Raw genomic sequence first — 24,957 nt, 5'->3', positions numbered from 1 at the left:
GTTGTAGTTATTGTAGTAGTAGCAATAGTAATGTAAAAAGTAGTAGTTGTTGTAATTGTAGTATTGATTTAAAAATGAAATATGTCATAGTATAGTGTACCATACTTTATTTGTTCACATTGTGACGTAAAAATAAAAGAATTTCAAGTAATGAGTTCAGCAGCAAATCGGTAAAGAAAACATGAACTCAACGCTCCTCATTTTTCCAGCTGATGCACTCAAACAAAGTCGATGTGGGTCCACAAAAATTAAAGGCCTAATTTCTTCTCCATTTGCTCCGTTAATATGTTCTTCTTGATCTATAAAAAGAGACCGTTTTAGTGTCATTACACTGATCAACAGTAAACAGCCAATCAGGATAGTTCGGTTGCTCTTAGAGCACAAGTGTCGTACCTTTCCCGAGACTGTCAGAGGGTAGCTGTCCACAAAGAGCACATAGTGTGGGATCTTGAAGTGAGAAATCTAGTGGAGTAAAACACAACATTTGCAGCCTTGTTGATGCTGAGGACGTTGAGCAGTTTCATTGATCACATATCCCGACACTCACCTGGCCTTTGCAGAAAGCTCGTATCTCCTCTGCACTGGATGTCTGGTCCTTCCTCAGCCTGATGCAGGCACACACCTGCTCGCCCAACCTCTCGTCTTTCACCCCGACAACCTGGGAAAACGGACGGAGAGTATAGCTTTAACACTCAGCTCATTATTATAACGGGGAAATAGATCTCTCACGAAATCCACAATAAAAGAAAATCCATAACTGTCTACACATTCGGAGAGAAAACAGGTATGGCATCAAGTTAAGAACCCAACACTACCTCACTACACTTATGTGCAATGTGTGTCATTTTATGTTATTACTTAAAACAATATAATTTAAAACTGTCTAATTTATAGATCACCACTTATGTACAGTGTTCTCTTTTATATTTTATATCTTGTATTTATATTTTATAGCTTGTATTTTTCTCTTTTATATTTTATATCTTGTATACTGAAACGCTGACTCGGAGAGCCCTGCATAAGAATTCCAATGTGTCTGGACTGTTGGTCCAGGCACAAAAGGCAAAAATAACAATCTTGAATCTTGAATCTTGAATCTAGAAACAAGGAATCTGACCTTGGCTGCCCTCCAGTGGCGATGAGTCTTACCTGCACCTCCTGTACTTTGGGATGTGTGAAGAGAAATTGCTCGACCTCAGCGGGATAGATGTTCTCTCCTCCTCGGATGATCATGTCCTTCATGCGGCCTTCGATGCGGCAGTATCCCAAACTGTTCAGACTGGCCGTGTCTCTGTGCAGAAGAAAGATCAACTCAACGCGTGAGCGTCAACTCCTTCTCGGCATTTTCTCTTTTTTTTTTCGACAAACATCCAGGATCCACGCGGTGTCTCACCCGGTCCTGTACCAGCGGTCTTGGGAGATGACCTCTCTGGTTTTCTCGGGATTGTTCCAGTATCCGTGCATCACACAGCTGCCTCTGATCATCAGCTCTCCTGAAGCCCCCAGAGGGACAATCTCCCCAGTGTCTGGGTCCACCACTTTAGCCTAGAGTAACGACACACAGGCATAAGTCAGAGTGTTGTTATGGCGATATGTAGATAACGTTTTTTTTTTTTTTTAAACACAAAAAAACAAGGCTTACCTCAGTGTGGCTCATGATGCATCCAACAGTATTTATCTTGAGCTCGTCGTTGTCTCGTGGGAATCCCAGAAATGTAATGGGGCTGTTCTCAGTGGTTCCATAACCTAACTATTAAACACGATGTACACATGTTCGTATATATGTTGCAGAAGCTATGCGCCAATGAGTTTAACACAAAGGTTTAGGAAATGTAACCGCTCACCGTTATCTCCTTCATGTTCATGACTGTTTTCAGTTTGGTCACAATCTCAGCTGGGCAAGGAGAACCGGCCATGATGCCTTCAAACACAGCGGCACGTAAACAAAGGATGTTTGCTCCACATCCCTCCCAGTTCAAAACCACGCATTCATAATGTTTCTATTCATCAAAGTCTATTACCAGCTTCAATTGATGACACGTCGTACTTGTGTAAATCCTGTTGGATGAGCATGTCGGTGAACATAGTGGGAGTGCCATAAACAAAATTGCACCTTCAGTGGAAACACAAGAATCAATTAAAATGTATATTGTTGTATATCTGAAGGTGATTTGGGTGATGAGCTGCAGGCCGTACTTTTTACTCTGAATGGCCTCCAGGTTGGCTTGGCTGTTGTAGCCAGGGGAAGGGAAGACCAGCGTGATGCCGTGCACAGCCATATTAATCCCTCCCAACACAGACCCAAAGCAGTGGTACATGGGTACGGGCAAACACACTCGCACTTCAGGCTGAGAAGAATATGGAAAATAAGATCACTTCAAATTCACTGTCTGTGTTTTCTGCAAATCGAGAGAAAAGTAAGGACTCACTCTCTGTCCAAAACCCATTCGGAGACCTGAAAAGTAGGCGTTGTTTACAATGTTGTGGTGGGAAAGAACGGCTCCCTTTGGACTCCCCGTCGTCCCCTGAAACAAATAGCAATGCATTGATCTGAATCATGGTTTGCGTCATAAATGCAGCCAGTGTGGAAAGATGCAATATTGAAGCTTACTGATGTGAACTGGATGTTGATGGGCTCATCGAAGGACAGCTTTCTCTGCAGCTCCATCAACTCCTTGTGGTGCCGACTCTCGCCCGCTTGCATCACATCCTCCACGTGGAGCATCCCCGGCTGCCTGCTGTCCGTCACAATCACCATGCGCAAGTCTGGCAACCTAGACGGGATATTAATAATAACTATTATTATAGATTGTGAAGTATTGCACGCCTCTTACTCCCATAATGACAATATCTAACTATATCTGGTGCATCATCTGACATTGGTTTTGTCAAACCTGGAGCTTTGGATCAAGCCTCCGGGCGTGGTGTCGATCTCTGGGCAGAGCTCCCTCAGCATCTCACAGAAGTGTTGGGTTTTAAAGCGGGTCGGGCAGACCACGGCTTTACACTGGACCTGCATGTGTTAAATGTTACATCGTCATCATAGGATTACTATTTCTATGAAAATGGTCAATTGTCAGATTCATGTACAGTCCAGTAATCATTTGGTTATCAGAGATACAAGTACTTAGATCTTGTAAATGTAGCAGAACCACCGTGTATAAATACTTTGTTACAAGTAAAAGCTCTGCATTTGAACTAAAACTAAAGTAGTTAGTTTTCAAAAACATTTGCACCTACATACTTAAAGTATAAAAAGTCCACATGCTGTACAGCCCATCTTAAAAGAATGTATATCATATTAGTGAAATGTAATAATTGATGCTTTAAAACACACATTACTTCAATGTTTCAGCTGGTCGTTCTTTTTACAATATATATTTCTGGGTAGCTTGAGAACTTCACCAAGAGATCAATAAATACTTGGATTTATTATTATTATTATTATTTATTAGTTGATTATTGTGTATGATTAATCTGAATTGGGAGAGTTACTAGAAACATAAATGTGAGGACGGCAAGGATACCTCTGGTTCTCTTTCATTCCTTTATGCCCCTAATGCCACCAGGGGCTGACCGGTGGTCTGACTGGTCTGACTGGTGGGCTGACCGGTGGTCTGACTGGTCTGACTGGTGGGCTGACCGGTGGTCTGACTGGTCTGACTGGTCTGACTGGTCTGACCGGTGGTCTGACTGGTCTGACTGGTGGTCTGACCGGTGGTCTGACTGGTCTGACTGGTCTGACCGGTGGTCTGACTGGTCTGACGCCCCAACTGGTGGTTATGTAAGTAGGCTGTAACACAACTCGTCATACCTGCTTGAGAGTAAACTCCACTTCCTTCACCTGATAGGCCGGGTTCAATGACACCTGCGTGTACGAAAACAGGATAAAGTGAAGCGTATGTATACAGTCCCACACCACACATTATCTAAAGGCCTTTCCAGTACATATATATATATTACACATAGTATACCTAGTATAGTATATGCATAGCATGCTTGACACAAGGGTGTAGCCGTCCGTCTGAGCACAAGGCTACACAGAAAATGTCATTTTAAGGTTATAAACTACTCACAAACTGACCTGTATGATTCCAGCTTTGGCCGATGCAAACTGGAAGAGGATCCACTCATACGTGTTGGGTCCCCAAATTCCCAGTCTGTCGCCTCGCTTCAGGCCCAAAGCCAGCAGACCTGCAGCCGTCTTGTCAACCTGCAGCCGTGAATGTCACAAACATGAAAGTGACACAGGAAAGTGCTTCTCGTGAGTTAGAGAAGCTTCGTGGTGACTCAAAGAAGAGAACCAATTCATACGGTAAAAACAAAAATGTTTTCATTTAGATTCATTGACAAAGTATAGGCTTAGTTTTAAGGAGGCCCCATAGTGTGTCTCAGGGGCCACCCATCTGATTTCAGTGGGTGTCAACAATTCTATTAACCTAAAAAGTGAACACAGAAAGAAAAGCTATTTAGTAATGATTTGTATAAACGTGCACAAAGTAGGGGACGCACATCTTGCTGAAACTGTGCAAATGTTTTACGAATGCCGTCCTGCAAGAAGACGACAGCTTCGCGGTCCGGCCAGCGCTGGACCGTGACGTCCAGGCACTGGCCGACAGTCATGGGGAGCAGAGAGATGGAGGAGGTGCCATGCACGTAGCTGCTGGTCAGAGAGGGTGCGTGAGGCTGGCTGTCCACATGGAGGGACCTGGCATGCAAAGATTTAGGAAAAAAAGCACACGGGTCAAATATAGTACACGTCAAAATGCACTGCAGATAAGAAGTGCAACAGTTAAATTAAGTACAACAAAAAAAACACAGCAAATACTCCCACAATTAAAAATGATCTGAATCAGTGTATGTAAATCAGTTCTGTCTTTTTTCCTGCGCTGCAAAGACATTTATCTCCGTCTTATCTCTATTTAGTTGGAGAAGGTTGTGCTTCATCCACTTCTTTACCTAAGGGGAAGTTTGATATAGGCCAATAGTTATTCAGAACAGTAGCATCAAGACTTAAGGAGCGCAGTTTTCCAAGCCTGTAGAGAGTTATTAAAACTATGACAAGTAATTATTTCATCAGGCTGCTCCAAACTGTTTTAGGGAAGCTAGTTGGTAAAACTTCAAAGCAACAGGTGGATGAACCGAGATCGAAAAACAAACTTCTTCTAAAGTGTCCGCGTTAATGGACTGGAGGGTTGGTTAACCTGTCGTGGGACGCGAGTCGCTACTCTTCTTATTGACGATATGCAATTTTTCTTCATAGGATTCAAAGTGAATCTGGAGGATGATTTACGCCACTTGAGATGAGCCTTCCGTCCGTGACCTTTTTCGGGACCATTAAAGAATGAACGTTTCTCCATGAGGAGCAGTGGCATCGATTACATTTAAAGAAAGGTGATTTGACATTTTCAGTAGATCCACGTCAACTTGATTCCATACGCAGTGTGCCTCGGTATTCTCTTTCAGATCTAATCTAAATAGATCCAAATATCAGTTATTGATGTGTATTCAATAACTGATATTTGGCATTAGAGATATTAACGCCCTTTGTAAAAACTAATCCAGATTCTAGATACTGTCCTTTATTATGGGTCAGCTTATGTATGGCTGAGAGGTCAATGCATTTAGTTACGCCCCCGCGACGACTAAACAGTCAAATTCAGTGCAAATAATTGAAAGCATCTCAGTAAAATGCTCAATACATTTTGGTGAGTACTTTGGTGGCCTATATATATATATATTTATGTGAATATACAGATCATTTTCTTTGTATTTAAACGACACATATTCATAGAATGAGACGTCTCCTAAGGATAACGTTTTCCAAACAAACATATAATTCAGGATAAGGATATCATTCCATAAGGAACAGAGGTCAAAAAACAAATCCAGCTTGTAAGAAATGTAGAAAAAATAAATACATTACACTGTTGGCAAATAACTTGAGACACATAGGCTTTTATTACATTATTGGTTTAACTTTTGACGCATGCGCAGTAAGGCCCCCTGAGGACAGTGACCCTAGAGTGGGAAGAACACAGAGGAAGCTCAGCCACAGTAGAAAGCTACAAGAAAAGAACGGAGGTTGCTCGAGGGCAAGGACTCAAGGTTAGTTGAGAAGCACCCACTGATAACAGGGAACGAGAAGACAGACAGTGTCTTACTGATACATGTATAGAGCATTTTTATACAGCATTAAGGTAAATCTGCACATCAGCTTGCTTCAGCATAGACAACACATTTATAGAGCATTTGAATACAGCATTAAGGTAAATCTGCACATCAGCTTGCTTCAGCCTAAACAACACACAGCATGGACCCTAGCGTTAAGGTCACGCAAGTTCCCAAGGCCGAACTCAGTGGGAAAAGACAAAATAAGGGAGCGCTCGGTCCAAGCACATACACTGCCCTAAATTTTGACTAGGGCAAAAATACACAGTAGCGTCTCAGACGTTGGCCAAGGCCACTCCGATCATGCCCCCACCTTCGCACTCCGACAACATGCACACACACTGATGGATGAAGACCACCACAACCAATGGACGTGAGCCAGTGTGAGCGGAGATGCTCAGTGCTCCAACGGGGGAGCTTCTAGCTAGAATAAGCTCTGCCTGCTACAATAGTCTTAACCAATGGGACCTCACAAGAGGAATCCTATATGAAGTTTCAGCGCACTCTGTTTAAGGGCCTTTTCCTTGGACATTCAACCCTGTTGGGTGTTCAACGTAGGACCGTGCACGTATAACTGTACGGGATGCAATACTCTGCTTTTTATTACTGAATAAATATTTGTGATTTTACCTCTCGACTCCGCTTGTCCGTTGAAAGCCTGAGCCGCACACTTGTTCCCTGCGTTTTTTACGCACAACAGAAATGATGAAGTAATTGAATAAAAGTGATTTGCTACAAAAGGGAACATTACGTAGGGCTATGGTCACGTGGCCTATTGACTTATGTAAGCAGTTGAGAAGAGTGTCGTTCCCTCCCCCCCCCCCCCCCCCCCCCCCCCTGGGAGGGTGGGGGAGGGATACTACTACTATATAGAATAGGAGTAGTATAAAACAGAATAGTAGTAGTATAAAACAGAATAGTATAAGTATAAAACAGAATAGTAGTAGTATAAAACAGAATAGTAGCAGTAATAGAAACAGGAGTATAGTTGAACTGCGGACAAGTGTGGAAGGTGAAAGAGACGTGTACTATGCCGCGGTGGAGTGGGGGAGGGGGAGGGGGCCAGAGGCTAAAAGACCCCTTTTACTTGGGACCCTGCGAGAGTCGATGGGCGTGACGTCATGGTTTAGTAAGAACACAATCGGACCACTACAACCAGTCTCAGTGGCTCTGGACTCAGTGGGCTGCTGCCAGTAGCATAACCGGCGCAGCCATGCTGTTGTTGCGGTGCACCGGGCATGACTCTACAAGCAAACATATGGAACAATCCTTAAATGCATGTGTGCAACATTTTTGTTGTTGATGTAATTCTTTATGATGTCGGCTGGAATATCAGGAATTCCTTCTTTCTTTCTTTTCTTCTTTTTTATTTTTTTATTTTTTTATCAGAAAAGTATTGATCCTGCTGGGGGGGTCATTATAAACTCTCAATGCCCAGATGAATTGATAGTTATGTACAATGAAGCATTAATGGAGCACTGACATCAATACATATATTACATGAAGTTAACACCATATTTGCACGTTGATCACTAGGTCATGAGCATATCAACTTACCGACAACACTGGAGCAAACGTGTGCTGCATATCTTCCAAGCCTGGCTGTGCGTGAGTCTTTCCACAGACCTGAGCAGTGCTGACATTGATCGATATTATAATCACGCGATCTGCTTCACTGGATGTGAACACTGCAGTTCGAGGAGACCAAGTCTGGGGGATCAAATGAGCTGCTTGTACCTGCAGGTTGGACGTTATCACTGCGTGTGTAATCACTGTGTGTGTTAACTTCCGCTCACCTCTGTTGGCTGAGAGCCAGTTGTGCATTACTCATGTCAGCTCTAAGAAAATAGTTGCTGTAAAGATAATGACCAAAGTAAATAATTGAACTAGAGTTCATGAGGTGTGTCGCCATTTATGTTTTTTATAATGCGACTTTTAATGTATGCGCTCAAAAAGCAAGAGAAGGAGCTGTGAGAGGGGAAAAGCTGCTGTTACACTTGCTTTATAGAATCAATGTATTCATTAATCGAACGTCTATAAGGAGGGGACACAGAAAAAAGTTTGATGTATATTTTATTAAAAACTGTGCTTAAATGAGTTGTAATTTTGTTTTATAATGTCATTTCCGTTTTTTACTAAAACTGCGTTTTAATGTTTTAAAATAAATAAGATCACGATGTGTTTTGCAAATATTAACATACTCAACAATATGTTAGACTGAATTATTACGGCGTCATATGATAATAATAATACTAATAATAATAATATAGTTGTTTAGTCTAGCGCTTTAAAAAGGTACTCAAGGTACTTTAAATCTATAGAAGCATAACAATGTACATAGTAGGTGGAGCCTGCAGCGCCACCTTCAGGTCATGGGTTTACTTTTTCCAGTGTATTAACAGGGAAAAGAGCATCCATTATTATCATAATTAATTTTCATGCAATGCATAGTAAAAAAAAATGTCTAAGATTGTCAACACAATCTGAGAGAAAACAAGTGTGTGCATGTTCTTATGTGCTCCAGGGAGTTTAATACTCCTTCGTGTTCATGACTGTTTTCAGTTGTGTCTGAACCTCCCATAATGCCTAAAAACACAGCAGCACAAAAACAAGGATGCCTCATATTAGACCATCACGTTCACTATGTAACATAGGTATCATTGTTTACGATAGACCTGCGGTACCCTTAAACAAATAAACATGATCTTCAGATCCATCAGCCGTGCGTCCTCTGGACTGGACTTTCAACGGTATTACACATTAGTTTGGAGTCCACAGCCCAACAAAGTTGAAGAGAACAATTAAAACCACGTGGACTGGATATGGATGATCATAGTAAGGTAAACTTAGCACTCTGGACTTGATTAGCTCACTCTGCAACTGGTTATTAGACTTCCTCACAAACAGACCTCAGGCAGTCTTCACTCTAGTGTTGAACACCTGAGCCCCCCAGGACCCCCTGGAGAAGAAGAAAAAGCTCATAAACGGCTGTTTTGTTTTTTTTAAGGACGCAACATTCTTGTTAACTTCTTGTTCTCGTTAACTTTTTACAGAGGAGCAATAGAAAGCATCCCGCCTGGAAACATTACAAGCTGGCATGAGTTGTGCACGGTCCAGGACAGGAGGGCTCTGCAGCGGGTGATTAAAACCGCCCGCCATTGGTACCCATCTGCCGAGCATCAGTGATATTGGTGAGGGGAGGTGCTCAAAGGGATATTAAAAGACTCACGCCAGCCGCAGCCTGTTCCCAGTGCTGCAGCCGGCTGGAAAGAGTTACAGAAGTGTCATGTGCCGTATCTCCACCCTTCAGAACAATTCCTTTCCCCCGAGCTTTTGAGACTCGCTCATTCAGTAACAAATATTGAGTATTTTCTTATTAGATTAACTTTCTGTTTCCTCTCGGTTCAGCAGCCTGAAGGTTCCTGAGCCTGACATTCTTTTACCTGACCCTGTTTTACAACCGATTGTTCAAAGAAAGAAAACTGGTTCTTACTTATATGTTTTCCTATTTCTTAATTGTCCTGATTCTACTGGAAACACTTCTTCACAAATCCTCTTTTGTCCTTGTCCTGTGCTCTACCCAGCTGGAAGGGTTCAGGAAAACAGTGACAAAACAGAAACATCCTCACTGGCCATCGAAACACATTGTTGAACTGTACATGCACCTACTTTGACCATATTCATACAATGTATGTGTACGTAAACAATTCTTTTTTTTTATCTAGCCTGGAGAAAAACTCAAAAAAAGTTCTTTATTTCTTTTCCACTGTACGAACTGTACGACTGTGCATGAGAGAAAGTAAATCTTTGAAAATACGGTCCAACTTTCTTTCATTTTGCGATCAGTAAAAATGAGTCAAAGGTTGTCAAGTGTTCGCAGGCCCCTTGAAAACAAGCCCGTCGACCCCTCACAGGCAAACAACTGTTATTTTATTACTGAATTTCTTCTCAAGGCGTCATGAACTGAACTTGATCTGTTGGACCGTGTTTTCTTTCTAAATTTGGTATGAAATATCCCCCAACACTGGAAAAATCGAACCCTTGTGAATACACTGATGAGTTTTTAAGTACACACTGGGCCAAATCACTCTCAGCAGAAAGCCGAGTAAAGTTTCCTTCCCTTGCGGGGTCACTGTTGTCTTTAGGACAGCGACTAGCATCAGGACTGCAGGTATAGGCTCGGCCTCATGGTGGTGATCCCACCCTCACGATCCTTGAGACAGATTACAGCCATCCATCGGTGTGCGGACGGCATGTCTGCAGCACACATGATCATAGTTTCAGGCCTTTTATTATGCCGTGCCAGACTTATTCAGGCTTTGTTATGACTATAGCATAAATCTGCAATTCACCACGGCTGGAAATATGAGCGTTCCCCCTGGGATTCTTTACACATGAAGCCTATTATGGGTTTGGTTTGTGGGTCAATACTGTACATAACTCGGGGCTATTGGTGCAGACGTGATGGTGATAAGTGGACGGATGTACTCCGGACTCAACATGGTCTCATATTATTCATCATGAACAAGCAGTTGCAAGAGATTCTTCCTGCAGGGGGCACCATCTGTCTTATTAAGAGAGAGAGAGAGCTGTGTGTGTCGAAAAAAACATAATAATAATTTCACACTGAACAGTATTAGAAGTAAAAGGGGGATTTTGTATACGTGTTGAGTTTTTTTTCTCCATTCAGGCAAAGTTCATGATCCTGATCGCCAACTCATGTATTACCCAGAAGGATAAAGTAAAAATAAGTAACATTAGCCTTTATAATAACAATAATCTATTTGTCATACTTGCAAAACAAATAGCTTCCTTCCTCTTAAATACTGAAGGAGAAAAACTCAACAAGTGCACTTCCAAAAACCTGTCTGACTTCCTTGAAACAGCTTTACACAATAAGTAATGGTTCAAACAATAAAAAAACAGCATGATCCGACACAGCATATTGTGAAAGAACATGTCAAACTTGCTGAAATTGTATAGCAGCAGGGGTGGAGGCGTATTTAATATTATTTAAGACTTCTTACAGCAGCCTCGCAATTTGTTTTAGATCCAGAATTAAACCGTCAGCACGTTGCGAGGCTCCTGAGTCCTCGCGGCGATACTCTCGATCTCTCTGATTTCCCCACTGAGACGTGTTATGCATTCCACAGCAGAGCGGCGATAATCCTGCTCGAATCTACACATTATGTCAGCGCTTGTCTCTTCAGCCTGCGACTGGGTGAACGTGAATCGGCTTGCGGCGCAACACGGGCACACAGCTCCACAAGAGTTTCTCAAGACATCCCTGCACGTGGAGAAAAAGAACCGAAACAGGCAAAGGGGATGACGTGCAGTACATATGCTTTATTTGTCAGTGATTTGGCATGTTTGTGGTCTCATTTATCAAAGATGGCCTCTTTCCGTCCTTTGGTTCATTCTCACAGCAACTTTTAAAAACATTTCTTTTACATCCTCAATGCCAGGCAAGCAGGTTGACCTTTCACCTCTTGGAGGGCCAGCAGGTCCCCAGCAACATAATAGGGTCCACGAACTCTAAATTCAGGGTCACTGACTGTCACCTGGGCCAAGCTACTACGTGAAACAGTTACATGCATGTGCACACATGTGTGTGTGCGTGTGTGTGTGTGTGTGTGTGTGTGTGTGTGTGACCCCCTACAGCTCTACTTTCCCTATGCTCAGCCATTCTTTTCCCAGCTGACCTTTCAGCTGTTGCCAACACTTGTCCACTTGATTACTGTCGCCGTAACTCAAAACGCGGTAATGATTTTAATGCAACCCCTGTGGGACAGATAACCCAGTAATAGAACACACTGGACATCTTACTTCAAGGATTGTACAGAGAGACAAAGTGGGTTTCTATTTTTATTAATCTGACCAAGCAAGATTACACATTCTGTTAATCCAAGTGTGACATGTTGGGATGTGAGCTGAGCTGATCTATATGTGAGTCGCTGGCCCTACATTCCTCTGATGCTATCTGGAATTAGGCGGCGCTTCTGTTGGGTTAAGTTTAACATGTTGAAGAAGCACACTCGAAATATTGAACAGCTTTTATTGTTTGTTTTTTTAAATTGTCAATCACCCTAAAATTAACGAAGTTCTGTTAATTCCAAGATTTTAAGAATTTACACCAATCTATGGCAATACAGGATGTAGTTGTTTTTTTTTATACTTCAAATAAAATGTACTGAATACAAGAACGTTGAACTATCGCAATCCTTCAGTGGTCGTTGGAGAATAAATGTACCTTTGAGTGATTTTGGCTCAATTTTGGACATAAAGGAAGCTTATTATAACCTGTACGCCTTCCGTGTCTAACATTGTTACCTGTCTCGTTCAAAGTAACAGAGCAACATTTGTAAGTTAAAAATATTTGATTCGGACCACGATGGCTTTAAATTATATTCATGCATCCACAATAAAAAAAAAACATGCATTTATTCTGTCTGCCCGGTCCTCGGCTCTCAAGAATCATCCGTCCCAAAACAAACAAGCTTACATCCGCTTCTGTGTTCAAATCTAAGTGTTTGCTTCCTAGCTATCCATCACACAGCTATTATGCTCCTCATTAAGACATCCGTCAAACATCACATGTTCCATTACATAATCCATCACGCCTTGCACGTTGGCTGATGAGCGTCATCCCCCCCTCCCAATGCCCAAAGATGTATATATTCCCTTCAAAGGTTAGAGGGCATGTCCCCGTCTCCTCCAGATTCTAATGGCTAAATTTAGACAGGAACCATTTTTTAAATTTATTTCCTCACCCAGAGGCTACAACCCAGGCCAAAGGTCAGAGGGGGTTGGCCTGGTTGCCAAGGAGGAGTCCACTGGCAGGGCAAAGCCACTGGTGCTCATTGGACTGCGCAAACAGCAGATCTTCTAAGTCTGACAGGCCTGAGAGCAGAGGAGGCCGGGCACATTGCGTCATCACAATCAGACCAGAAGCAAGGGTTAATGAGTGAAAGGTTGTATAGAGCACACAACAACACGCTCATTCACAGCCAAGATTAAGTCAAGAGAACTCTAGTGACAGGACAAGCTTTTGTTATTGTGATCAGGGGACATTTCCTGTAATGGTCCTTCCTCAATCCATTGTGTCACTTAAAGCGGTTAGTGCTAGAAAATAACTTTGTGTTGCCTTCATATCGGAAGCGGCTGCGAGCGGCCGCACTACGAGGTGGGGTGAAGAGCTGGCCATCGGGTTATTGAGCGTCAGGTTAAGGAAGTAATAGTAAAGTAAGGAAGGGGGGTATCTGAAGCTATTCAACAGTCCGACGAGCTGTTTGAGGAAAACGAAGTGTGAGAACGCACAAAACTCGATCCTTCAAAAAGAAATACATGACTTCATGGTTCAAGGTTCGAGACCAAAGTCCAAATTGTGTTTGTAAAAGTAAAAATCTGTTCCATCGCGCCGCTGACAACCGGCTGCTAATAACCATGACATGGTGACATCATGAGAAAGTCGTCGCCGTTGACAAGGCCGACTGTTGCCATGGGCTCCTGGAAATGGCACTGCAGATCCCAGTAAATGAACGCTGTTGGGGGCGGGGACGTGAAGGCAAGTAAATAAAAGTGCACCATTTGCAGTGTGTTTGCTTGACGTCTTCAGAGCCAAATTCTGCTCTGTTATTAGGCTGCCGTGCATCGGGGGGAGGGGGGGGCTCCCAGTGGCTATGTGCAGCAGGACCCCCCACCCTGGAAGACATCGGCGTGTTTGCTGAGCGAACAGGGCACCCCCGACGCGGCCCCTGGGAGCCATGTGAGCTGACAGCGGCCCTTTCGCACATTCACTCATTTAGAAAAGAGGACGACGAGGGACAAAAGGAAGAAGGAGACAGTCTTGTAGCGGACCGCAGCAGCAAATCGCCATTCACGAAAATAAATAATTAGTCATAATACAGACATCAGCCAAGAAAGAGGAATTTACATGATAAAGCTTTGCAAGTCTGGAGCTTTCCATCACATGCGTGAGCTTCTTTTAAGAGACTATTGCTACTGTATGTTTGTGAATGGATGTGATCCCATGAGTCTCTGCCAACATTAAGCAACCCAGTGAAGACAATGCCCGGTCTACTTCATGCACACTACTCATTTACCCACAATTCCCAGATCCCCTTTGATACCTGATATTTAGACATGTAGGCCCCCCTGCTGTGACCCCGCAATCACTTTTTGCTAGAGACACCCAACACCAGAGTCCGTAATCCTGCCGTAGCGCTTCGGTGGAAGAGGCGGGGCCAAGGAGGTCGGCTTCGAGGCTTTTCATGACTGGGAAACTCATGACCCACTGGGGATTAATGAGCATTCTGTGAGGGGCCATATTGGCTTGCTGACCCTCGCTTTCTGCTCTGTTCCCCTCTATGTGGCTTGAATTGGAAAGGACATATATGGAATCGTATACTTTTTGCATTTATCGTTAACAAAAGATCAATCTTCCAGCTATTCAAATACACCAGTCCACCACTTTGGTCCAGACAAAAATATAGCAGACTTTTGCATGGATTTGCTTTTCATAGGGTGGATATTCAACATCAGTAGGGGATGGATGTTAATGGCTCTGGTGCCCCGTGGTTTCTTCCCCAACACTTTGGTGGATTATTAAATAGGCCTCCCTGCAAAAAATACTGTTCCCTTCAACCCCAGATGGACTCTCTGTTCATGCGGATTATGAAATATTTGCAGGCTATCACATTGAGATGTGAACATGGTAAATATTACCTGCAAATCAGCTGCATGTTAGCATTGTCCTGCGTGTTAAACCTACATTGTGCTGCTAATTTGCCGTCGACACTTGGTATTGTTTTGTTTTTTTGTTAATAAAAGTAGATTGCATCTTTGTTCCCAGATTAATATGAAACATCATCCTTTCTAAGGGTTTTATGTTCTCAACAATGTATGTTTTTCCAGGTCAAATCTTGAAGTCACCCACCTACGGCTTATAGCTTACTGATGTTTTATTCCTTGAAGCCTTTCTTTAGGTATATTGATACGTCCGCTGTGGAATGGATGTCTACCATTCAAACTGCAGTTGAAACATTCATCTCTCTTCCTTTGTTTGCGATTTGAACCGTGTGGACAATCCTTGCTCGTCTCTGATGAATGTTAGTTTATGCCAAGAACAGGACCCTGGGAACATAGAACTCTGGGAACATAGGGTGACCCCTATAAAAGTGCCCGTCTTTCTCTCTGTGTTGACAACTGGACCTATTTAACCGGGGACGTAAATAACTCAGATTGTACAATTGTAGTCTCCTATGACCTCCTTTTAACATCTGATGAACTAACACAAGGCTGAACTACACAGTCGAGGGAACCCATGCAATCCTAAATCGAAGACATGTGATAAAACAAATAACTGCATAAGAAAAGGAGCATTGTGATTATTGTGATGAAAAAGTCTGACTTTTAAGCATGAAATGTGAGCATGTGAGGGCTGCTTCAGGGCAGCGCTGTGTCGGATCGGAGGTGTTGGGACTGCAGCTGGAGAGTCCGTTGTGGCTCAGCGTGGGTGGCGGCTATCTCGCTTCTGGGGCGGTGTGTTTATGTGTGCTGGGGTTAGGGCCACGCGCACAGTGCAGGCATACACACCAACACACACACACACACACACACACACAAAACAGAGACTCTATTGATTAGGGCTAATCAAGGCAGTGGCACTGAGGGAAACTGTGCACGCGTGTGTGTGAAGTCAACACATTCCCCACATTCCAGCACTTCCCAAAGAGGCATTAAATATTCGCCACTACAGTGAGCTCGCAGGCCTCTTCTCACTGCCGGCGACCTCCTGCCGTTCCATTTGACTGCTCTTCTTGCCGCGTAGTCACCGTGCACTTTGCCATTGGCTGTAGTTTTTGCGACAGAACTTTTTTAAATTTCCGGCTGAATCACACTTACAACGGCTTTAAACTGGTCCTTCTGAACCATGACAAAGAAAAACATGCCCCGTGAAGTTGCTACTAATTGCGTTCATAACAGATTAGTCAGATTAAATAAACAAGCTACACCCAGTGGCGCCATAACCAAAAATCATTTAGAATATATTTTCGAACGTTCTCTAAAATTGTATTTTATTAGTATTTATTATTTAGATATTTGTTTCCCGAGACTTGCTTATCAAGTAAGTGAAACCCAGAAATAGAGTGCAGTATAATAGCTAGTACACGTAAGAAAACAGTTTAAGATAAAGCTGCCTCTGTTGTGTACAGCTGGGAGTGGCAAGATGATTATATGCACTGGATTACGGTGCACATTAACTTTGGACAGGAAAGCAGATATTGATTATGTTGCATGTGAAAACACCTGAAGACTTTGTGTGTCAGGAGCTGCTTGACAGAGAGGAAGGTCTGACACCAGCCAAGAACACACTAGCCAAGTTGTGCCAACCAACCCTCCTCTCCCTCCTCCTCCTCCTCGGCTCTTGGTCTTAAAGCCAGAGCAAGAAGGTTCACGGTAAGGCATCGTTACCATAGGAACTCTGTTTGCATTTCCCAGTGAGCAATTCAGGGGCCGCTGGCTTTCAGCTGGAATTCAGACTTCAATTCAATTCATAGCGCTGTCTGGAAAAGTAATTGTCTATGTGGGGCGAACTTATTGAAAGACATTCTAGGTGCATTTCCGTTTAAGATAAAAGGAGGACAAAAAGGGCCTTGGCCATGGACGCGAAAGTCTTCTCAACACGCCTGACTCGCAGGTTTGCTTCTGGTGTTCGCAGCACAGCCGAGCGCTCCAATAAGCGCCTCGGCTCCTGATCCGTTCCTCATGTTTGATTCGAGGTGATGAGAGTAGAAAGGCCTTCATTTAAACGGGGAGCCTGAGCAGGACTGCACATGCCAATCAAAATTTGGAGTGTGGTTGGAGAGTGCTGCTTTCTGCTGCGTGCCCAGTCACTGGGCTGTATTCAGGTCTGTCTTCAGTCCTCTCCCATACCAGGCTGCTGCGCTGGAACAAAGAGGCCTTTCACATTGACCTTGACACACGGCCACCCCCATCACCACAGGAACCAACGCAGAGGAATCCACTCCAACTCTCTGATATCAATCTCTGTACCCCTGGCAGACAGTCCCAGCTCAAGGCTGAGGTGGATCTCGCCGAGGAGGCTAATGCACATCATACGAGTGTAGTTTTATTCTAACGGAGAACAAATAAACATCTGGCCAAATGTAAAATACTAAGTGTTGGTTTACAGCATTCAAAACAAATATTAGGTCTACAACTATGGTCAGTGTGGGTGATCTGCCAATTATATTTCGAATTAATCGATTGTTGGGACTGACAGGTTCAAAATAGCAACAAGCACCAATCAGTTTCCCACAGCCTAGAGAAGTCTTCAAATAGTTATGTCCAGCCAACAGTCCAAAACCCAAATATATTATGGTTACTATGAATCAAAACAGATAAAAGTGTGTATATATATATATATATATATATATATATATATATATATATATGACATCACTTGGCTGGTTTCAAAGCTTCCTCTGTCAAGCAGCTGCTGGAAACAGACATACAAAAGGGCTTAAAATATTAAATTAATTGATCAATAAACTAAATAGTTGCCGATTTATATTCTATTGATAAACCCAAAGTGGATTTTGTCAATTGTTTAATTTACATGTAAACACCACAGACATTACACACATGCAGGGAATAAAAGCTTTTATTCTCAATGGCAAAAAAAAAAAAGTTGTTGCTTTTTTTTTTTTGGTTCGTTTTTCTACAATTTACAGCCTGAAAAAACTAAATAAAAGAACATGAATTCAGGCATTAAAATTGCAAATAATTTTTTTAACAAAATAAAAATAACAGGCTTTCACTTTATACATTTCTTTCATAACTTCAAAACTGTACATCAAGCTTTTTTTCTTTTTTCTTTTTTTTTTTTTTTACAAAGCACGCAAAACTTCAAAATATACAATGTTCATTCACATTTTATACAAATAAAAAAAAAAAAAAAAAATGGGACTTTGCTACATTTAAACACTGGGAGGATCCTCGTCTGCGAGAAAAGCAGTCCGAACACATTCCGCGTTGCATCACGTTCGACTTTGAGAGCCGAGTCCATCCAACATGCTGCTTGGCAACATTCGGGAGCTCCGGTCTTTGTCTCCAAAGAGTCACGAGATAGCAGAAGAGGAGAGAGAGAGAGAGAAAAAGAGAGAGAGAATCTGCCACGGGGCCAGTTTGTTAGCCTCGTTCTCTCCTTCGCTTGAACTCGAGGTTCAGCTCTTCTCCCCACCCGGTGAGGACGAGTCATTTTTCAAAGCGAGGACAGGTAACACACTCAGTCTGTGTCCATGTGACAGGGGTTGGTCCCCTGCTGCTGCGCCTCGCCATACAACCGCAGGAAGTCTTTGTAGCGCGGGGCGCAACCCATCCAGGCCTCCCCGAACCTCACCGTCCCCGTGAAGAGGAACTCCCCCTCCCCAGACTTCACGCCACACTGCAGGGGCATCTTGATGTGGCCAGTCCACCTCCGTACCCTCACACCCCCGGACAGGAAGACCTGGGTTTTCTGTCTGTAGAGGCGACGGAGCTCCACAGTGACAGACGAGTGCTCCTCCTCCAACTCCACCATCTTAATGCTGCCCCGAGCCACTGAAAACAACAAGCAGGAAGACAGGATTTAGAGAATGGCCATATTATGCTTTAAAGTGGACATTTATGCACACCATACAGCAGCAGGACGCCTATAATTCTCACAGACAGGGTTTTGACTTACCAAAGTCATTGGTGCAAACGGCGAGAAGCATCTCAGTGTCGCTGCAGGGCTGACAGGGTGCTGAATGAAAACAGAGAGAGGGAAGGCGGATGAGTTTGGTAGAGCAACACAAACGGGAACACAGACGCCCACTACGTCCTGGGCACTCCCAGTCTTGTTGCAAGATAACAACAAAAAAAAAAATCTTCATCGGGCCCACAGCGTTCCAGTTAAGTACCACTTAAACAAACACACAACTGTGGGCCAGCAATGTGGAAGTATGTGAAACACACACACACACATACACACACACACACACACATTTCCTATCCCCACAAATGAATATTTATATACAAAGATGGCAGAAAAGGATTCAGCGGTCATGAGCCTCTTGTTTTTAAGAGCTGGGCATGCTGCTGGTGGTAAAAAAAAGAAGAAGAAGTTTATCAACAAAAACGCTGAGTGTTTAATAGTTTAATACTCAATGGGGCTGTTCGGTCAGCTTCCCCACCACAACAGCCCATGACAAACAAGGACCAGATGAAAAGGGTGAGGAGAGCACAGGCGCAAGGAAAAGCTTCATCTCCGACCCGAGCATTGTTCCACTCCAGCGAGGCCTGCTGGGACTGAAAACAGTGAGCAGTGTCTCAACAATAACATCCAAGGAGAGTTTTTAACGGCCCTAAAAAGTTAAGATGAGGGCAAAACCTTGTTTTGAACAATACAAGTCAAGAGAGGACAAGCTCTCATAACTGAAGGGCAAATAATTGGGTCTAAAAAAAAAAAAAAAGGCTGTAGTTTAAAAGCCTGCCCCAGGCTGCATTTGACCTTTTCCTGGAGGCTGTAGAGCAGCAACGCGGACTGCCCACCTCCAGAGTGTTTTATAGCAGGAGAAAGGGCCCTAAATGAGAGCAGTCAAGTCAATGATTAGTTGACTCAGCTGGTCCTGCGGCTGGCCTTACTAGAACGCCTTTGTTAGCCCGAGATCTGCTGTGGTTTTTTTTTGGCAGGTAGGGAGGAGGAGTGGGGGCCGAGGAAAGGGTGCCGAGTCAGCAATGAGCCGAGGGTTGGGGAGCAGTGGGGTGTCCATCAATTAAATCAGCGAAAGAATGATCAAAAGCTGTTGGGGCAATGGAGACCACCCTAATTATGTAGTCGTATGAATCCTGAAAAAATGTTTATAAATGATGCATTCTGGTGGGGAAAAAAAAATATGGAGGACCATTTTACTGAATTACGCCCCTAACGAGAAATCATCTTTAGCAGCTCGAGCATTTTTTTAGCTGGGTTGTCTGAAGCTGAGAGTTTAGGGGCGAGGTGTGAGCATGTCGTAGGTCCGCTGGAGAAGCAACACGAGGTGCTGCTGCATCACCGGAGAGATCAGAGGTCAATCAGCCACAAGCTCGGACGGCTTAAGAACAGCTGGAGAGCCGGGAGACTTCAGAGCGGGCCGACCTCGCCCCGAGCCCGAGCAGAGTGCAGAGGCCCTTTGAAGTGAGCCCGTGTGCTGCTACAGCATTAGGCAGAGCAGCCCAAAGCCGAGGTCGAAACCCAGGCATGTTTTTTCTCTTCCCTCCAAAAAAGCAGAGCCGAGCAGGGCTCACGTTTCAGACATGAAACAGAACCACAGGAATGGACTGAGAGAGCAGAGTCAGCATCTCTCTCTGGTCCACGCACATGCAGCGCCGCTCTGATCGGAAACCACTTCACAGGACCAGAGGAGGGATGAGGGATGGGACGAGTGGTGAAGAGGGGTGGAGGGGCACCATCCAGTGTCCCTGCAACATCTGGGCAATGATGCATTGCGCTGTAATGGAGGACAACTAGCTAATACCACTCAGCACAGACAAAAACCACTTCAAACAGCCAGGAAGAGAGGGAAGATATATGAAGGGGGGAATGAAAAGGAAAACACCAGAATGATAAATAGACAAGAAAGAAATTAAGGGAGGGAGGAAATAGTGGAACAGAGAGGAAGAAAACGAATAATTTAGGTGAGCTGAAAGGGAGGCAGAGGGAGTGACAGCAAGAAAAGGGGGGGGGGGGGGTATATATGCTCCAAGAAGGTCCTCCCAACATCTGGTTGGAGACACATTCCAGCTTGACGGTGAGCAACTCAATCCCAGCACAGCAGGTCACAGAGAAGAGGAAAGATGGAAGAGACAGAAGAAAAAAAAAAAGAGAAGATGAGAAGATGAGAAGAGGCGAAGCGGCCATCAATCCACCGGTCCAGGCTTCAGATGACACGAGACCGCTGTCTTTGTGAATCATCCCAGTGCTATCTCAGGCCACATCACACAACCAGATTATACTGCAGAGCGGAGTGCCCCGATGTGGCCAAAACTACTTTCACGCTCACCGCGCTTTACGTTCAACCCGCTCCGCCTCTCTCTGCCGTGCCAGGTAATGACGCGGGATGTGGATATGTGAACCCAGAGAGCCCTAAAAACAGATGGTGGCCTGATATTGCTCGTATTTTGCTTTAGGTGGAAGAAAAACACGGTTGCTCGCACTGTTGCGCAGCTTGAAACTGTGCAGGTTTCGCAGGTACCCGGTGTGAAAATAGGTTATTTTTCCAACGGGGGGCCCCGTTTGGCTGTGCCTACATGCCTACACACACACACACACACCACAATTACAGCTAAATCAAATCGAGCGTGAATGGTTGTGAAACCAGCAGAAATGTGAATGTTTCATCCTAAAAAAAAGCTCCAGAAAGACTTTGATGTCTTGATAATCGCACACATTTTGACAGGAAAAAACCAAAATGTACAGACAATGATAGCAGAGAAATGGACTTTGGCTTCAGTCTGCTGGAGCAAATGTTGAGTTTCCTACTATTAGGGTCCAACTGAATAAAAGTTTCCACCAGTAGATGGCTGCATTTAGTGCACTGTACACACCACAGCGACAAAGCACAAAGGAAGCCAGACCTTGGGGGAATTAATCAAAAACAAGTCTGCAGCCCTTTATAATGGCTGGATGATACAAATATGTACAAGTTTAACACCAATATTGAGCTGTAAAAGCATCGTAATGGAGATGTATCTCACCTCCCACCGAGTGCGCCTCTGGCCCCAGCCTGTCGCTGACCAGCTCGTACTGGAACGCCGTGATCCGGCGGCTGATGTCCATGTGCGGGACGGCCTCGATGAAGAGCGCTCCCTCCTGGATACTGAAGCACTGCACCTTGCCCTGAGCTTGGTCCTGATCCCGCAGCAGTAACCGCAGCTTGCCATTACGGTCCAGGTAGACGTTGGTGCCGCTGGATTCTGCTGAGGGTTTGATGCAGACGGAGAGGCGGGCGGCGGCGGGGGAGGCCGTGTTGGGTCGGAGGTTGACGATGATGGCCCCCGTGGGATAGAGCCACTCCAGAGAGCCTTGGGAGCAACGCAAGTACACCTGCTCCACATCCCTGGCGTGGCCTTCGTGAGTCAGACCACTGGAAGAAGAAAAAAAAAAAAAAAAAAGGGGAAAGATGTCAGCCAGCCAGCATCGACGACTCAAATCTCAAAGTACCAGGCATTGTCAAGAGTTTCTGGAAAAAAAAGAGCAACAATCACGGAAACTCTGTGAATGTGAAATCTTTCTTTGTGGAGTTCATCAAACTCAACTTTTTTTAATTTAGCGTAAAAAATGGGAGTAATCAGAAGATTATTTTCTCGTTATTTTCAGCCAGAGTTATCTGACCACAGTTAAGGCCTCTGCTGGCAGACTGTAAGGACATTAGACCACATTCCTCCTGAAGCATTATGCCCGTCTGCGCGCAAGACTGGCTGCGTGACCAGTCACGAGCCGGAGCGGCCGCCGTGACCTCAGCTCCAACACACACACACACACACACACACACTCTCTCTCTCTCTCCCCCCCCTCCCCTCCCACCATACCACATTGTTCTTCCCAGAGCTTTGGCAAAATGCACCACTGGCAGGCTGCCTTCGGGAAGAGCTTGGAAGAAGAAATGGATGAATGGAGGGACACAGGGGCTTCTGGGCAGACAACGGCAGCAACAGTAGCCGGGCCTGCTGCATGCAAGTGCAAATGCAGGTCACGCACTGAGCCCTCCCCTTGCTTTCAAGCCACCGAAGAGACTTGTCCGGGCAGCACGTTGGACTCTGGCGCCAGCAAGACCAAATGACTCCCTCTAGAACTTAATGCCTGGTCAGGGTTTGAAAAAAAAAAAAAAAAAAAAAACTTCAATCAGTCAGTCACTCAATTCTGTGGCAAAGCCAGAGGCAGGAAGCCATCAGCAGTCCACCAAGCATGCGCATGCCAAGCTGGCGGTTTGACTCTGGGGGGAAAAACGCCCAGTTTCCTAAAAAATGAGATGCTGAAATTCTAATTTGCCCTAGATCCAAAGTAACCCCATGGCACATGCCGAGCATCTGCAGCCGAAGCCCCATAACCAGGGCTCTCTCCTCAGCACGCCTCTAATTAAGTACTTTCTAACTTCATCACTTCTGCATGCAATTAAAGAACATTAGTCAAGAGTTTCACTAATGGAGAACAGATTACATGGTTATGGGCTCAAAGTGCTGCATGTCGCCTGCCCCCCTCCGGACTGGAGGATGCAAAACAAAAAAACCACACTATTTGGAGGCGCAGCCACGCAAGTGCAAAACAGATTTCAGCAGATGTTTGATGAGAGGTTACATTTTCCAGTATTTGCTGCCTGAGGTTTTGGAAATCGGTTGAATAAAAAGAAAAAAAGAAAAAAAAAGTAAATATTTAAAAGCTCTTGGGAGATCTGTGACTAATTCAGTACAGTTTGTGGAGGATATTTAACCCTTAGAAAAAAATATGAACTCCAACATCAGAGTAATATTGCATGTATAATACAGCACCATTTTGTTCATAATAGAAAAACAACTATCCAGCACAGTCATATCGTATTCTGATTGAATACCGTTGCCAGTCATTCATAAAAAAAAACTCTGGGTCTGTAAAACAACCAGAGAGCTTTTCATGTATTTCCACATGCCATCATTAATGTACGTGTTCCACATATGTTGGTGTTTAGGACTAACGTGTGCTTCATCCCCCCCCACCACCCCGGGTTCACTGCGCTGCCTGATCCGCGTCACCGCGCTCCGAGTTTCGGTCACAGTCCGTTCAGCTCGCCGCTGCAGCTCACTTTACTTTCAGACTTTATAAAAATAAAATAAAAATCACGATATCAAACATTACATGCCGTGAAATACGGGCCAGCGGAACCTCACCTGCCCTTCCAGCTGCACTGGTCGCTTGAATACTGGCCGAAAGAAATCCGACAGAGGAGGAGAAGAGGCAGCAGCAGGGAGGCCGGCATCGGGGCGAGCATGTTGATCTCGCGGCTCACTTCGCCTCCTCTCGGGCGAAACTATGCAGAAGTCCACCGCCGTATTTCCAGCGACATGGCGTTTTCCATGTGTTCCCCGGTCCGTCCGCCGCTGGTCCCCGGGATGGGATGGGAGGGGGGGGGGGGGGCTTTAAAGCTCGGGGGTTCTGGTGAGTAACGGCGCTAGTTCACACCCGGTCCAATGCGTCCGGTGCTGACAGTAAAAGTGTGGAGCGAGCTCAACTTTCGACTCGAGCCCTGATTGCTCGCTACGTCACACAGTAGTTTATCGCGGATGCTGCCTTCAGGGGCTAAACCGAAGCTCGGATTTTCGAGCTTCGCCGTATAAAACGATGCTTTAGAGTCTTAAAACAATTAATGGGTTAATGTTGTTGTTGTTTTTTTGTGTTTTTTTTTACAAACACCAGTGAATTACTATACATTGGTGGAAAAAAATATATTTGTATTTTTGTTATTTTATTATTTTTCATGAATTGATTCATGAAACATAAATATTTGACAAACATTATTAGTTGCAGATTAAACATATGCCAAACAAGATTATTAACCTAATTATCAACTGAGTTTAAGGGTAAAGGGTGTTGCCTATTTGATTGTGTTTTTCTCACAGTTATTTACATAACAACTGCGTCAACTGTTAACTGTTTACTTGAAATACACACGCCTTCTTTGTGATTCCAGAATAATAACAATTTTGTTGTGAACATAGAGTGTAGCCTATAATTATTTTGTGAGTAAGAAT

The 24,957-nt window shown here is 44.2% G+C and overlaps 2 protein-coding genes across 3 annotated transcripts; both read right to left on the bottom strand.

The window, feature by feature from the left end:
* Nucleotides 1–198: 198 nt before the first annotated feature.
* On the bottom strand, nt 199–7,814 carry LOC117734812 (medium-chain acyl-CoA ligase ACSF2, mitochondrial-like). Its single transcript, XM_034539079.1, has 16 exons — nt 7,729–7,814; nt 4,513–4,708; nt 4,085–4,213; nt 3,815–3,868; nt 2,895–3,013; nt 2,612–2,774; nt 2,430–2,525; nt 2,197–2,348; nt 2,022–2,113; nt 1,845–1,921; nt 1,643–1,750; nt 1,394–1,545; nt 1,150–1,291; nt 548–658; nt 394–462; nt 199–299 (listed from the first exon to the last, which is right to left on the bottom strand). Exons 1-16 carry the CDS (start codon nt 7,812–7,814, stop codon nt 249–251), a joined length of 1,797 nt encoding a protein of 598 aa, XP_034394970.1. The 3' UTR covers nt 199–248.
* Nucleotides 7,815–17,820: 10,006 nt separating this feature from the next.
* Nucleotides 17,821–24,474, bottom strand: metrnla (meteorin like, glial cell differentiation regulator a). Of its 2 annotated transcripts, XM_034540418.1 has the most exons (5): nt 24,097–24,182; nt 22,765–23,035; nt 21,931–22,319; nt 18,899–18,958; nt 17,885–18,774 (listed from the first exon to the last, which is right to left on the bottom strand). In XM_034540418.1, exons 2-5 carry the CDS (start codon nt 22,767–22,769, stop codon nt 18,461–18,463), a joined length of 768 nt encoding a protein of 255 aa, XP_034396309.1. In that variant the 5' UTR covers nt 22,770–23,035; nt 24,097–24,182; the 3' UTR covers nt 17,885–18,460. The 2 variants fall into 2 exon arrangements, with proteins under 2 accessions (XP_034396308.1, XP_034396309.1); XM_034540417.1 differs by lacking the exon at nt 22,765–23,035 and having other exon boundaries at nt 17,821–18,774; nt 24,097–24,474.
* Nucleotides 24,475–24,957: the final 483 nt, after the last annotated feature.

The sequence above is a fragment of the Cyclopterus lumpus genome, chromosome 8 (genome assembly GCF_009769545.1).
Source record: "Cyclopterus lumpus isolate fCycLum1 chromosome 8, fCycLum1.pri, whole genome shotgun sequence".
Lineage (NCBI taxonomy): Eukaryota > Metazoa > Chordata > Actinopteri > Perciformes > Cyclopteridae > Cyclopterus > Cyclopterus lumpus.
This window is presented reverse-complemented; position numbering and strand designations above follow the sequence as displayed.